At 37.8% G+C, this 15,756-nt stretch overlaps 1 protein-coding gene across 8 annotated transcripts in view; it reads left to right on the top strand.

Moving 5' to 3' along the window:
- The first annotated feature begins 2,094 nt into the window (after positions 1 to 2,094).
- PTS (6-pyruvoyltetrahydropterin synthase) overlaps positions 2,095 to 15,756 on the top strand; it is a 119,132-nt gene continuing 105,470 nt past the window's right edge. For 7 of the 8 annotated variants that reach the window (XR_009564959.2, XR_009564958.1, XR_009564960.1 and 4 more), the window contains exons 1-5: positions 2,095 to 2,248; positions 3,678 to 3,757; positions 4,941 to 4,963; positions 5,336 to 5,392; positions 8,208 to 8,278. Coding sequence is in view for 3 of the 8 variants with exons in the window: in XM_060304047.2 (XP_060160030.1) it covers positions 2,166 to 2,248; positions 3,678 to 3,757; positions 4,941 to 4,963; positions 5,336 to 5,392; positions 8,208 to 8,278 (314 nt within the window). In the remaining 5 variants the exon portion in view is untranslated. Of the gene's footprint in view, positions 2,249 to 3,677; positions 3,758 to 4,940; positions 4,964 to 5,335; positions 5,393 to 8,207; positions 8,279 to 8,467; positions 10,108 to 15,756 lie in introns of those variants that run through there. The other variant, XM_030837146.3, reaches the window with a different exon arrangement.

Genomic DNA, 15,756 nt, shown 5'->3' on the forward strand with positions numbered 1-15,756 from the left:
CACCTTAGCAAAGTGTTCCATACATACAAATGCCACATGTCAGGGTTTGCATTGTGGCAATAAAATAAAGGTTCTAAGTTTTGTGTCTGTGTTGGTGAGATACAGAGCAATAGCAATAGGTACGGAATAGAAGATGCCTAAACAGAACTAATATAGCAGATGTGGGAGCGTAGAGGCTGAGATAACCATAAGAACATAAATCCCTTGGTGTTTCACAGAAGTCTTCAAAAAGGCATTGTACTCCCCCAGATCAGACATGGAAGTTTGATCCAGATCTTATTTGGATCTGAAAGGTGAAGAAGACTCCAGTGGACATCTGGGAGGTACATAGGTCTCTCTGATCATGTCTTTCTTCTGTTTATAAACCTTTACTCCATCCTACTACACAGAGAGTAAAGCTCAAACATAAAGTTTAGCAGTATAAAAATAAGATTTTGACCCAAGGATACCTGAATTCTGCCTTGGCCCTGCCATCTATACGGTTCTTGAAGGAGAAGACAAAAAAGGATCAACAACATTTTATAATCTAGGTGTATATGCCTGGTAATCCAATGCAGAAAGTTCTGGAAATTGAGCATATGACTGAGGCTCAGAGCCTAGGCAGGGCCTCTTCCTTTCCCTAAGTCCAACTCATCACTGGACAGTGTCCAGAGACTCAAGGAAAGGAACTGTGTGGTGCACAAGTGAGGGGAAAAGGGATTAGGGTGCATCCTTGTGACCTTATCTTAGTTACATCTGGAAAGTTACTATTTCCAAATAAAGCCATATTCTGAGGTACTGGGGGTTGGGACTTCAACACATTTAACTTTGGAGGGGACACATTTCAATGCATAACAGGATGACTGAGGGTGAATTTGGTGAGCACCTTTACATAGAATTAGCTTTAATAAAAGAGTAAGAACTCTGCAAATGCAGTGACATATTTTACTAAAGCAAATAACTAAAGCAATTTCTCAGAAATTCTTTCTACCTTTTACCTTTTATTTTATTTTGATTCTTTAAACTGAATTGGGAACAAGGGAAGTGTTTGTGTAACCATTGATGGTTATAGTATTTATCTCTGATGCAGTCAATGCCTGGGAAACATTGTTTATAAGTGATCCTGGGTAAATAATTCACTTATCTGGGTCTGTGTTTTCTTATCTGTAAAGTGAGAGGACTGAACTAGATTTTGAGTTTCCATCTCAAAAATCTCTGGTTTATAATTATTTAAAGTTCATTACAGCCCAATGGGGGAAAGGAGAAAAATATTTGAAAACGTGTGAGGAAGTTTGCTACACATTAATAATTTAATGCACAACAAACAGCATATATAGCTGGAGACAGGAGACATCTGGGAGAAACCATCATGGGGCTTATATTTCCACCACGTCCATGATTTTATCCCTCCTTTCCAGTGCCTGGAACAGTGCCAGCCACAGTAGGTATTCAGTAATTAATGAAAGAATGAATGTAGGCGAGAAATGCACTGGTGCGTACTAGGAACTATAAGTAGTTTGGCCACCGCTTATGAGTAGATGGCGAGGAAACAAGATTCTTTCACTCTGGAGGTGTCTACATTGGACAGAGAATAGCTAACGTGTGTGTGTTCATGGGTGCATGTGTTTATACTGCAGCAACCCAGAGTGATAAACGGCTCCATGCATGCATATGGATGATAAGGACAGCTCGAGAGTTTCCCTTTGTAAGAATCTTTACAAATAGTCCAAAGGTAGTATCATTTCTTAAAGCCACGTGGTCCCACACGTGCACTCAAATTTCTGCTCCCTTTAAGCTATAAGTAGGCTGGCCCTGGGACTCGTCGCAGAGTAAGCAACGATTGGAGGTTTCTACAACCCAGGGCTTTCTAGAAGGGAGTGAGAGGGACCTCATTGAGCAGACGTAAAAATGAAGTACACTAAGACCCCACCCACCTTATTTGACCGCTCTAAGGCGGACCCAGCTCTCTGATCGCTTGCTCTCCCAAGAGATTGAGATAGCAAGAAACGCCTGTTACGGCCTCCAGGCCGGCAGAGGGAGCCCAGTCGCAGGGTGAAGCAGAGAGCACGTCTGCCGGGCGCCGTCCGCACTGCGCAGCCGCGGACGGGCCTTTCCCCACCCCCTTTCTCAGCCTGGCGGCGGGCCTAGGGCGGGAGGCGCTGGAGGGGACGCGGGCTTGCAAAACTATGAGCGCGGCGGCTTCGGGCCCTGGCCGGCGGGCGCGAGTGTCCCGCCTGGTCTCCTTCAGCGCGACCCATCGGCTCCACAGGTGGGGTGTGCCTACAGTACCAGTGGTGGGGTCAGCACCTTCGAGCTCCGGAGCTGGGTCCCGGGTGCGGGAGGGGTACGGGTGCCCGCTGATGAGAGGGCGGGGGGCGCGGTGCACTCCTGCGGCCACCAGGCTTCGTTGATGACGTCATAACACCCGCGACCGGCGTCTACCAGCCTTCTGGGGATCGATGTGACGTTGAAAGGTGTTGAACTCGCCCAGGTTACACAGTGCCAGGCACATCGTAAACACTCAGTACATGTTAGCTACCCATAGCTAATACAGTTACAGCAAGGCGAGTTTTGTCCACTTTATACCGAAGAGAAAATGAACCCAGATGTTCACTTTCCTGAGAGCAAGCAGCGCAGTTGGGATTTGAGCCCAGAGTACTCATACTGCTTCATCGCACTGAAGAGTTGATTTTGAGCAGGGTTTTGCCACTCATTAGCAAGCTCCACTCTCTGAGCATCTGTTTCCTCGTCTGCAAAATGAGGATAATTTCTACCTAACAGTATTCACCTATCCATTTATTCCTTGGACAGGTATTTGTTGTCAGGTCTTGTGCTAGGTAACAGGGGTGCAGCAGTGATCAAGACCTGTCACAGTTTTCTATCTGCAGTGTACAAACTGGCCAATTTTGTGGAGAGTACAGTGAGATAATTTTGTGCAAAAGCTTTGTGAACTGTAGTACTCTAAATGTAAGAAGTAGATGAGCAGGAGAAAGGAAAGTAATAAAGAGAGTCTCAAAAAAGAAAGGGGTTATGTAATAGGAAGCTCAAACATATGAGAGTGGTACGGCCTCATTGAAGATGCACAGTTGATTGGACAGGTATATGTATAAAAATCCATTAAGAAAACGGATTTCTGCCTGGAACAACGGCTGAGTATTGTACTTTTAAAATTTAACCTGCTTTGAATACCCCTGAATGGATTGAAGTTATCAGTAGGCAATAGTTGAGGGATAATGAAGCAAGGTTTTAAAGAGAAGATGTACTAGGTCATGTAATTATTTTTCAGGGGGAATGAGATTTTAAGCCACTTGAGGATAAGCGTCTTTTTCTTTTTTAATCACCATGTGCCCTTGCTTCATTCAGCCTGTGCCTAGTATGTAGTAGGTACTCAGTAAATGTTGAATTGAAAAATGGAAGGGCCTTGAGCAGATCAGTTGTTGAAGTCTTGCTGTGGAACAAGGATGTTGAATTTACTTAAGCTAATTTGTATGGTATAGTCCTCTAATTAGGGGGCATACACTGGTTCCTGACATAAAATTGAGTAATGAAATCAAATTGATTTATGACTCTCCATTTGATGAGCTAAAGAATAGTAAGTTGTGAAGTTTTTCAAAGGCTAGAGCAAACAATAAGCGTAGGGAACAGAGAAGGTATCTGAACATGTATCATGTTGACTTTTTTTTTTTTTTTTTGGTCAGCAAATCTCTGAGTAATGAGGAAAACTTGAAACTGTTTGGGAAATGCAACAACCCAAATGGCCATGGGCACAATTATAAAGGTGAGAGAAAAACTGGTGAAATTTTAGCTCTTTCGGTAGTGATGAAAGAGTGTTCAGCATATACAGTCTAAATGAGTATAAGAAACCTTATGGACAGAACATGAATGCTTTGAGCCTTGAATGAGAAATTAAATGGAAGTTCAAAATGAAAAGATCTGTTGCCTTAGTTGGATGTATCTTAAGTTTTACTATGCAATTGTCTGCTGTTATAGATCAAAACAATGAATGGCTTAAATACTTTTTTCCTTGGCCTTAAGAGTACATGACGTTCTTTTGGCACCATGTTTCCTTCTAATTAGGTATTGCTGAGGTCAATGTTAAAATTAGATTGTATTCATTGAGTAAATAATGACTGACAAAGGGAGCATATTGGCTCAAGATATGCGGCATGGCAGAAAAATAGGTTGGGTCTAAAACTTTGACAGTAGTGTTCCAAGAAAGTAATTAATTTATGCAAGGACAAGGGACTTGATTATTTGAGATACAGATGATATCTCACAAAACAGCTATGTAAGCCATAGAGCATCACAGCATATGGTATGATGGAGTAAAAAGACCAGAAAAGATGTCAGAAGTTTGGGATTTCTAGTTTAGTTACTGCCTAACTTACTTGACCTATGATATCTCTCATTCTCCGTTTGCTCACTTATCACATAATACCTAATGGTGTCTGTATGGAGCTGAAAAAAATATGAAAAAGTCATTAATTTGTAGAGCACTCTGATCATCAAGATTTTTCAGAAGTTTCATACAAGTACTTGTTAATTTACAGAGCATTACTATAAACTGTGTTTACATTCACATGAGTAAAGGAATAAGAATTTTAGGCCCAGTAGTAGTTTTGCTTGCTCAGAAAGGTACTTGGACCAGCTCAGTGTGTAGCTGAATTTCTTCCTGTATGTTTTCTACTTTTACAGGCAGTGATCAAGCAGCATCTTGATCTTACCTAGTGGAGATTCCTTCCAAGTGCATCATAAACAGAATTTATACCCTTTTTGGCCTTGGCTAAGCACCTCTAAGTTCCTCTGCCTTGGTTGATAAAAAGATCTAAACTAAAAGATGTTCTGGGGGAAAATATAGCTTTGTGGGGTGAGATCTAATAATTTATGTTAGTAACTTGTGTTTGGATGTTACTCTGTTGAAAGTCATGTTTCTTTTTGGTATTTTGTTTTCTTCCCCATAGTTGTGGTGACAGTACATGGAGAGGTACGTGCTGAAAATGTGGTTTGTGCACATTGCTGGGCTCTCTTTCAGCCAACGTGATGGATTCTGTGCTGAAAAATTCTGTTCAAATCAGTATTGCTTCATTGTTGGTCTTTGTGTATGGTGAGCTGCTGCCATTTCAGGCCTTTCCTCTCCCAAAATGTCCTCTTTAATGTGCTGTATGTGGACAGATAGAAGAGCAGTACAGTGAAAAGGAAGCCTAGAGCACTTGGTGTTTCCATGCTGAGATGGATTGTCTCGGGGATGAAGGCCAATGTGGGGACAATTTCTGCACATTGTGCAGCTTAATAATTTACCAGAGGTTTAAATATGAAGAGCATGTTATAGTAATATTCACCTTTGTTTACTTTTTAGATTGATCCTGTTACAGGAATGGTCATGAATTTGACTGACCTCAAAGAGTATATGGAGGTAATGGCATGTTGGATGCTTATTTTGTGCTGTCTTCTGAATATAATATTTGATGGCCCCCTTTTCACTTCCCCAACCAAGTATCATCAGAGGTCCTATGACCTGGCAAGTGGAATTGGGTGAGGGAGTGGGGTAGTAGTTGGAGGAACTTCTCTCAATGTTCTCCTAAAGGTGTTTGGATGACTTAATGGAAATTAGTCATGGTTGTCTTACAATGATAGGAATAAATGTAGCGTGCTCATCTTGTATTTTTTGTTGGTGTATCCTGATTTTCTCTGTTTAACAAATTCTGCCCTTCTTTCAAGACACAGCTTTCTTCTTGAAACTTTCTGCTTCTTCTGTGAATTTTCCTTACACCTTTGATCACAGATTTTAGTACTACCCTGTTTTATTCACTTTAGCTTTATTATAAACTCACTGGGGCAGTTCATCATAGGGATAACAAAAAAGAGGTTGTTCGGTAAAAGACTTACTGATTATATCATTACAGAATTCTTGGATTGTAAGAGACCTCAGAGGTTATCTAAGCCAACTTCTTCATTCCATAGGTTGAGATTGAGAGATGCTGAACAGTTAACCAACTGACTTGCCCTAGGTCATGTAGTTAGTCCTTTACAAAGTTGAGATTAGATTTTCTTCCATCCACCTTAGTTTTTAAAATGCCTTCATTTCACCTGTTTACTTTGCTTCAGCTTTGCTCCTTATTTTGTTCTAAAATTTGACATTTGTTTCATAAAAATGCTGTTATTAATAATCATTACTTCTTTCACGTTACTAATCTCCCATATATTCAATAAGTATGCCTGCTTTGCATCAGTCTTTGAGCTGAGTACTAGGAATCCAATGATGAATGAGACATAGCTGTTAGCCACAGAGTGCTCACATGACTTTTTAAACTTTCTTTTTTTTTTAATTAATTAATTTATTTATGGCTGTGTTGGGTCTTTGTTGCTGTGCGCAGGCTTTCTCTAGTTGCGTCGAGCGGGCGCTACTCTTTGTTGTGGTGTGAGAGCTTCTCACTGCGGTGGCTTCTCTTTGTTGCAGAGCACAGGCTCTGGGCGTGTGGGCTTCAGTAGTTGTGGCATACGGGCTTTAGAGCACAGGCTCGGTAGCTGTTGTGCATGGGCTTAGTTGCTCCGCGGCATGTGGGATCTTCCCGGACCAGGGCTCGAACCCGTGTCCCCTGCTTTGGCAGGCGGATTCTTAACCACTGCGCCATCAGGGAAGCTCTCACGTGACTTTTTATAGCAGGTAAAGAATAGTAAGTGCTCAATAAGTGTTGCTTGAATAAATGAATAGGAGAATGAGTGAATGAACAAACAGTACTGTGCTCAAAGTACTGTAGGAAAGCTGTAAAGTCAGAGTGCTTACATTTACTGGTGACATAAAAAAATATATATATATACACACACACACGCACACACAAATACAAGACAACAACTTGAGAAATATAAGAGGCACCCCAAGCAGGCATACAGTTAAATACTAAAGGAGAGGTTCTCTACACTTTTTCTCCATATTTGCATACCTGAGGGATACCACACACCACACACTTTAGTACTTTTACATGAGTAAAAGTGGCTGATCATGGCATACAGAGTCAAATTAGAAGGAGCCCTGTAGAAGAGGCTTCAATGGAAAAGTTGAGATCTGAACTGGAATTTTCAATTAAAACAAAGATTAAACAAAGGTTTATTTTCTTGATATCCATATGGATATCATTTGATTTATTTTAAAAGTTGTTTGGTTTAGAACTTACTTTTTTTAATATGATTCTGATTTTGTTCAGACAATGATTGCTATTGTTGTCATTAATGTACCTTTCTTGGAACCATACCATATGGAAACTTAGATTGTTTCACAAATGCTTTTTTTATTGAAATATAGTTGATGAGCAATATTATATAATTTACAGGTGTACAGTATAGTGACTGACAATTTTTAAAGGTTATACTCCATTCATAGTTATTATAAAATATTGGCTATATTCCCCATGTTGTACAATATATTCTTATAGCTTATTTTATACATAATAGTTTGTACCCCTTAATCCCCTACCCCTTTACTGCCCCTCCTCCCTTCCCTCTCCCCACTGGTAACAACTAGTTCTCTTCATCTGAGAGTCTGTTTCTTTCTTGTTATATTCACTAGTTTATTGTATTTTTTAGATTGCTTAGATGTTTTACAATAGCTAAAAGTAAAAATTTACAAAGAATAAGGCAATTACAATTCTTGCCATTGATAAAGAAAAACATTATGTTTAATATTCCTAATACAAGTATTAGGAAGCAATAGTCTTTACATGTTTTTATTTTTTCTTCTAAGAGCCCGAGAGCATTCTTAAATTACACCTTACAGCAGAAATTTAGAACTCCTTACATAATTTTAGTCTCAATCTGCTTTATAAATGTAGTACTCATTGAATGTTTGTCCTAATTAAATTGTGGCATTGTGCTGAAGGTGAGACTGTTAGGGAGAAGTATTTCTAGTAACATTTTGGACAAAATTCAAGAAGTATTAAACTAAATTCTGAATCACAATGGCTTGTTATGAGAAAGCTCCAGTGAATTCTCTATTTTTTGGTTTCTTACCTCTTTGCATTCAGTAATGAGGATATCCAGTCATTGTGGAGAGCTAGGCCTTACTTTATTTTACAACTTTAAACTTTCTGAGATTGTTTTATAAGACACCAAGTACTTGCAAGTATCGAGTTAGTGACTAAATGATAAGGTAAGGTTTAGAGGCAAAGGTAGGATACTTTGGAATATGAGTCATAAATGGAATTAGTGATGTTTTTCCTTTGTTTTGTCTATAGGAGGCAATTATGAAGCCCCTTGATCATAAGAATCTGGATCTGGATGTGCCGTATTTTGCAGATGTTGTAAGGTGAGTGACTATTTTACTTTATGTAAATAGTAAGAAAGAAGAATCGATTTTAACATTTTACTTGATTATTGTGTGATTTCTAAAGTTTTAGTGTAATATCTTTTAAAACTAGAATTTCTATTCTCTGTAAGTATTAAACATGAAGTTTTGTTTATTTGCCTTTTGATCTTCTTTCCTTTTCTTCTACAGCACGACAGAAAATGTAGCTGTATATATCTGGGAAAACCTCCAGAAATTTCTTCCTATAGGAGTTCTTTATAAAGTAAAAGTATATGAAACTGATAATAATATTGTAGTCTATAAAGGAGAATAACTCTTAGAAGTTAATACTATAGAATGATTTAATTTTTTTCCATATTTGAAGAAGATCTTTATCCCCTTGGACGATTAAGAAGTCATCACATAATTGTTGCATCTCCATATTGAGTTCTGGAGCACTTGATTTATTGGAATCATTGTGAATAAGACCTGTTTTAGACTCAAATCTATTTTAAAATCAAATTTGTAATGTATTCTGAGTATCATTTAAAGAGTCTTTCATCTATAGATTAAAATCATTTCAGCAAAATGTTTGGTGTAGAATTATATGAAAGCAAAAGAAATCTGTTTTTTCCATTATATCATTTGTAGTATTCATTTTTTTTCTTGGTATAATGTAAATGGCAAAAATGTTTATAAGACTTACAGTAGGTGAATCTTATAAAAAATAAAATACAGGTGATCACCAAGTCTAGAAACATAGACAACATTCTATTTCTTAGTAGATTGAGCTCCCTTGATCACTTCTAGAATATGCTAAAGGTGCAAGTTTATTCAGTGAAAATTAGTCACAAATCATCTGAGGCAATGCATTGTAAATAGGTGTACAAGGACTGATGGGAATGTTGCTTTAATACACATTGTTCATTGCACATTTGCACAGCTTATTGAACTATGAACTGCTAGTGAGGAATAGCACATTGAACATAATCATGGAAGATCAGTAAACTGCTTATGTATATTTGTCTGTGTTTCCAGACCTTGTGGCTACATGAACAATTTAAACTCAGAAGGCTGAAGAATAATCACATGTATTAAACCCTGTTAAAATAATCAACATGAAAAGGATATATTACTCTGTAAAGGATCTCTTATATACAGTTTTTCCTAATTAATTCCATTTTGTTCTGATCACTAAATTTATCTGCTTAGTTGAACTATATTTTTCATCCCTGGTATCTTTTTCTGATGCCTAAATCCACAAGAACGTGTTTGCTTTCTTTGCAAAAAGAACTGTTCTCACTTGTGTTCTCATTTGTATTCTGGACTTCTTAAATATAGGGTTTCATTTTTCTCTCCACATAACAACTAGTACACAATGGACTCTTAGAATGTTGCTGCCTGAAAATAGTAAAAGGACATGTGTGGTGATTACTATACTAAAAAAATTTTCCAAGGAGTACACTTTTATTTTGGAGAGTTATTAACTACAGGAATTTTATGGTAAATTTTGACAATAATACAATGCCCACCTGATTAAATTTAAATGTGTTTTAGTTATCAACACAATTTTTATGTTACTTATTCATGTATATTTTGTATTGATTACTTGAAAGGCAGGATAGCGATAATTTGCTAAGGCACTTTATGTTTTAATTCCCACAGCTTCCATGCAAGGTATTATTCCCACTTTACAGATGAGAAAATTAAAATTGAACTGAGTTTAAGCTACTTGCCTAAGCTCACTCAGCAAATTAATAGCAAACTGAGTGTTTGATACTCAGTCTGACTCTCAAGCACACACTTTTTTTTTAAGGAATTCTAATAATTTACTTGGCTCTCGTCTAAAATTGTTAATAAATTCCCTTTGATACACCCCAGTAACACTTCCTATATCTCTTTTTCTCTCCTTTTCAATTTTCTGTAAACCCACATTACTCTGGAGCCTCTTATTTACAAACCACACTCCAATACAGTTCCCCTTTTCTCAACTGGTTTGCATTTCTGTCCATGCCTCTTTGTCACTTATTTATTTATTTACTTTTTGGGCTGTATTGGGTCTTTGTTGCTGTGCGTGGTTTTCTCTAGTTGTGGCAAGCGGGGGCTACTCTTTGTTGCGGTGTGTGGGCTTCTCATTGTGGTGGCTTCTCTTGTTGAGGAGCACGGGCTCTAGGTGCGTGGGCTTCAGTAGTTGTGGCATGAGGGCTCTAGAGCACAGGCTCAGCAGTTGTGGCTCACGGACTTAGTTGCTCCGCAGCATGTGGGATCTTCCCGACCAGGGCTCTAATCAGTGTCCCCTGTATTGGCAGGCAGATTCCCAGTCACTGCGCCAACAGGGAAGTCCCTGTCACTTATTTTTAAATTACCCTACATCAATTAGCTTTTCTCTTCTTCCCACCTCTTCCTAATCTTGAACTGTGCATCTCAAGAGTCCATCAGTCCATCCTGGTAGAGTGACCTTTTCTCTGGAGGAAAAGATGGGGGGCTCATTTTTTCTCTTTCCCCAGAAGAACAGCTATCCTGAAGTTGAAATGTATATTCTTCTTTTTTTTTTTTAAATAGATCATTATTGGAGTATAATTGCTTCACAATACTGTGTTAGTTTCTGTTGCACAAAAAAGCAAATCAGCCATATGCATACACATGTCGCCATATCCCCTCCCTCTTGAGCCTCCCTCCCACCCTCCCTATCCCACCCCTCTAGGTCATCGCAAAGCACTGAGCCGATCTCCCTGTGCTATGCAGCTGCTTCCCACCAGCCAACTATTTTACATTCGGTAGTGTATATAGGTCAATGCTACTCTCTCACTGCACCTCAGCTTCCCCCTCCCACCCCATGTCCTCAAGTCCATTCTCTATGTCTACCTCTTTATTCCTGCCCTGCAACTAGTTCATCAGTACCATTTCTTTTTGTTTTTTAGATTCCATATATATGCGTTAGCATATGGTATTTGTTTTTCTCTTTCTGACTTACTTTACTCTGTATGACAGATTCTAGGTCCATCCACCTCACTACAGATAACTCAATTTTGTTTCTTTTTATGGCTGAGTAATATTCCATTGTATATATGTGCCACATCTTCTTTATCCATTCATCTCTCGATGGACATTTAGATTGGTTTCATGACCTGGCTATTGTAAATAGTGCTGCAGTGAACATTGTGGTACATGTGTCTTTTTCAGTTATGGTTTTCTCAGGGTATATGCCCAGTAGTGGGATTGCTGGGTCATATGGTAGTTCTAATTTTAGTTTCTTAAGGAACCTCTGTACTGTTTTCCATAGTAGTTGTATCTGCAACTCATTGTAGTTTTGATTTGCATCTTTCTAATAATTAGTGATGTTGAGCATCTTTTCACGTGCCTCTTGGCCATCTGCATGTCTTCCTTGGTGAAATGTCTATTTAGGTCTTCCACCCATTTTTTTTTTTTTTTTTAGGATTTTAAAAATATTTTATATAATGTTTTTATATACGTCTAGTTAATGTATAAACACAGCCTGAATAAGTACTTTACATTAAATTTAACATTTTCTTTAAATAGACAAAATTTTATATAATACAAAGCCATAAACCTTCTTAAAAAGCATTCAGGTATACAGAATTGTATTATGCATAATCCTTGGTTTATGACACACTCTTGCCACTGATCCATTCAGAACCTCTTTTCAGTCTGTTAGCTGGTTATATTTAATAAGATAATAAGCATCTATAAAGCCACAACCCAGTATAAAAACTGAGATCTTGACAACTGACATCTAGTCATATGTACTCCGTCCATCCTCCTTTTCCTTCAGCTAGAAGTAACCATCATTCAAAATCTGGGTTCATTATTCCTTTGATTTGCATATATGTATGTATATGTATACGTGTATACAATTTATAGGGAATATATATACACATATATATTCCTTAAAACTATATATCTTTATATAACATATTTTTTAACTTTTTCACTTTGTAAACAGAACATTGTACACTAATGTTCTAGACTTAATTACTTAAATATTTTATTTGATATTAATATTATTATTGTTATCATTATTATTATTTGGGCCACACGGCGCAGCATGTGGGATCTTAGTTCCCCAACCAGGGATTGAACCCATGCCCCTGCAGTGGAAGTGTAGAGTCTTAACCATTGGACTGCCAGGGAAGTCCCTATTTGATATTATTAAGCTATGGTTCATTCTTATTGTTGAGTGTAGCTTCCACCCATTTTTTAATTGGATTGTTTGATTTTTTGATTTTGAGCTCCATGAGCTGTTTGTACATTTTGGAGACTAATTCTTTGTCTCTTGTTTCATTTGCAAATATTTTCTCCCATTCTGAGGGTTGTCTTTTTGTCTTGTTTATGGTTTCCTTTGCTGTGCAAAAGCTTTTAAGTTCAATGAAGTTCCATTTGTTTATTTTTGTTTTTATTTCTGTTACTCCAGGAGGTGGGTCAAAAAACATCTTGCTGTGGTTTATGTCAGAGTGTTTTTCCTATGTTTTCCTCTTAAGCGTTTTATAGTGTCTGGACTTACATTTAAGTCTTTAATCCATTTGAAGTTTATTTTTGCGTATGGTGTTAGGGAGTGTTCTAATGTCATTCTCTTACATGTAGCTGTCCAGTTTTCCCACCACCACTTATTTGAAGAGACTGTCTTTTCTCCCTTGTATGTTCTTGCCTCCTTTGTCATAAATTAGGTGCCCATATGTGCGTGGGTTTAGCTCTGGGCATTCTGTCCTGTACCATTGATCTATATTTCTGTTTTTGTGCCAGTACCATACTGTCTTGATTACTGTGGCCTTGTGGTATAGTTTGAAGTTGGGGAGCCTGATTCCTCCAACTCCGTTTTTCTTTCCTAATATTGCTTTGGCTATTCAGGGTCTTTTGTGTTTCCATAAGAATCATAAAATTTTTTGTGCTAATTCAATGAAAAATGCCATTGGTAGTTTGATAGGGATTGCATTGAATCTGTAGATTGCTTTGGGTAGTATAGTCTTTTTCACAATACTGATTCTTCCAGTCTAAGAGCATGGTATATTTCTCTGTCTGTTTATGTCATCTTTGATTTCTTTCATCAGTGTTTTATAGTTTTCTGAGTACAAGTCTTTCACCTCCTTACGCAGGTTTATTCCTTAGGCAGGTATTTTATTCTTTTTTTTGCAGTGGTAAATAGGAGTGTTTCCTTAATTTCTCTTTCTGATTTTTCATTGTTGGTGTATAGGAATGCCAGAGATTTCTGTGCATTAATTTTGTACCCTGCAATCGTACCATATTTATTGATTAGTTCTAGTAGTTTTCTGGTGGCATTTTTAGGATTTTCTATGTATAGTATCTTGTTATCAGCGAACAGTGACAGTTTTACTTCTTCTTTTCCAATTTGTATTCCTTTTATTTCTTTTTATTCTCTGATTGCTGTGGCTAGGACTTCCAAAACTATGTTGAATAAGAGTGGCGAGAGTGGGCATCCTTGTCTTCTTGCTGATCTTAGTGGAAATGCTTTCAGTTTTTCACCATTGAGTATGATGCCTGCTGTGGGTTTGTCATATATGGCTTTTATTATGTTGAGGTAGGTTCCCTCTATGCCCATTTCCTGGAGAGTTTTTATCATAAATGGGTGTTGAATTTGTCAAAAGCTTTTTCTGCATCTATTTAGATGATCACATGGTTTTTATTTCTTAATTTGTTAATATGGTGTATCACATTGATTGATTTGCGTATATTGAAGAATCCTTGCATCCCTGGGATAAATCCCACTTGATCATGGTGTATGATCCTTTTAATGTGCTGTTGGATTCTGTTTGCTAGTATTTTGTTTAGGATTTTTGTATCTATGTTCATCAGTGATGTTGGTCTGTAATTTTCTTTTTTTGTGATATCTTTTTCTGGTTTTGGTATCAGGGTGACGATGGCTTCATAGAATGAATTTGGGAGCGTTTTTCCCTCTGCAATGTTTTGGAAGAGTTTGAAAAGGATCGGTGTTAACTCTTCTCTAAATGTTTGACAGAATTCACCTGTGAAGCCATCTGGTCCTGGACTTTTGTTTGTTGGAGGGTTTTAATTACGGTTTCATTTTCATTACTTGTGATAGGTCTGTTTATATTTTCTAATTCTTCCTGGTTCAGTCTTGGATAATTGTACCTTTCTAAGAATTTGTCCATTTTTTCGTGGTTGTCCATTTTATGGGCATATAGTTGTTTGTAGTAGTCTCTTATAATCCTTTGTATTTCTGTGGTGTCAGTTGTGATTTCTACTTTTTAAAATTATTATTAGTTTATTTATTTTTGGCTGCGTTGGGTCTTCTTTGCTGTGCATAGGCTTTCTCTAGTTGCGGAGAGCGGGGGCTACACTTTGTTGTGGTGCGCGGGCTCCTCATTGTGGTGACTCCTCTTTTTGTGGAGCATGGGCTCTAGGCTTGTGGGCATTAGTAGTTGTGGCATGCGGCCTCAGTAGTTGTGGCTTGTGGGCTCAGTAGTTGTGGCTCGCAGGCTCTAGAGCACAGGCTCAGTAGTTGTAGCGCGTGGGCTTAGTTGGTCCGCAGCACGTGGGATCTTCCCGGACCAGGGCTCGAGCCCATGTCCCCTGCATTGGCAGGCGGATTCTTAAGCACTGCGCTACCAGGTAAGTCCCGATATCTCCTTCTTCATTTCTAATTTTATTGATTTGTGTCCTCTCCCTTTTTTTCTTGATGAGTCTCACTAAGGGTTTTTCAATTTTGTTTATCTTCTCAAAGAAACAGCTTGTAGTTTTATTGATCTTTGCTATTGTTTTCTTCATTTCTATTTCATTTATTTCTTCTCTGATCTTTTTGATTTCTTTCCTTTTCCTGACTTAGGGTTTTCTTTGTTCTTCTTTCTGAGGTTGTTTCAAGTGTAGGGTTATATGGTTTATTTTTCCTGTTTCTTGAAGTGAGATTGTATTGCTATAAACTTCCCTCTTAAAACTGCTTTTGCTGCATCCCATAGGTTTTGGGTTGTCGTGTTTTCATTGTCATTTGTTTCTATGCACTTTTTGATTTCATCTTTGATTTCTTCAGTGATCTCTTGGTTATTTAGTAGTGCACTGTTTAGCCTCCATGTATTTGTGTTTTTTACAGGTTTTTTCCTGTAATCGATTTCCAGTCTCATAGCATTGTGGTCAGAAAAGATGCTTGATACGATTTCAATTTTCTTAAATTTTCTGAGGCTTGATTTGTGACCCAAGATGTGATCTATCCTGGAGAATGTTCCATGTGCACTTCAGAAGAAAGTGTATTCTGCCACTTTTGGGTGGAATGTTATATAAATATCAATTAAATCTATCTGGTCTATTGTGTCATTTAAAGGTTGTGTTTCCTTATTTATTTTCTGTTTGGATGATCTGTCCATTGGTGTAAGTGAGGTGTTAAATTCCCTTCTATTATTGTGTTACTGTTGATTTCTCCTTTCATGGTTGTAGCATTTGCCTTATGTATTGAGGTGCTTCTATGTTGGGTGCATAAACATTTTTAATTGTTATATCTTCTTCTTAGATTG

This window comes from Globicephala melas, chromosome 8 (assembly GCF_963455315.2).
Source record: "Globicephala melas chromosome 8, mGloMel1.2, whole genome shotgun sequence".
In the NCBI taxonomy this organism is placed as follows: domain Eukaryota; kingdom Metazoa; phylum Chordata; class Mammalia; order Artiodactyla; family Delphinidae; genus Globicephala; species Globicephala melas.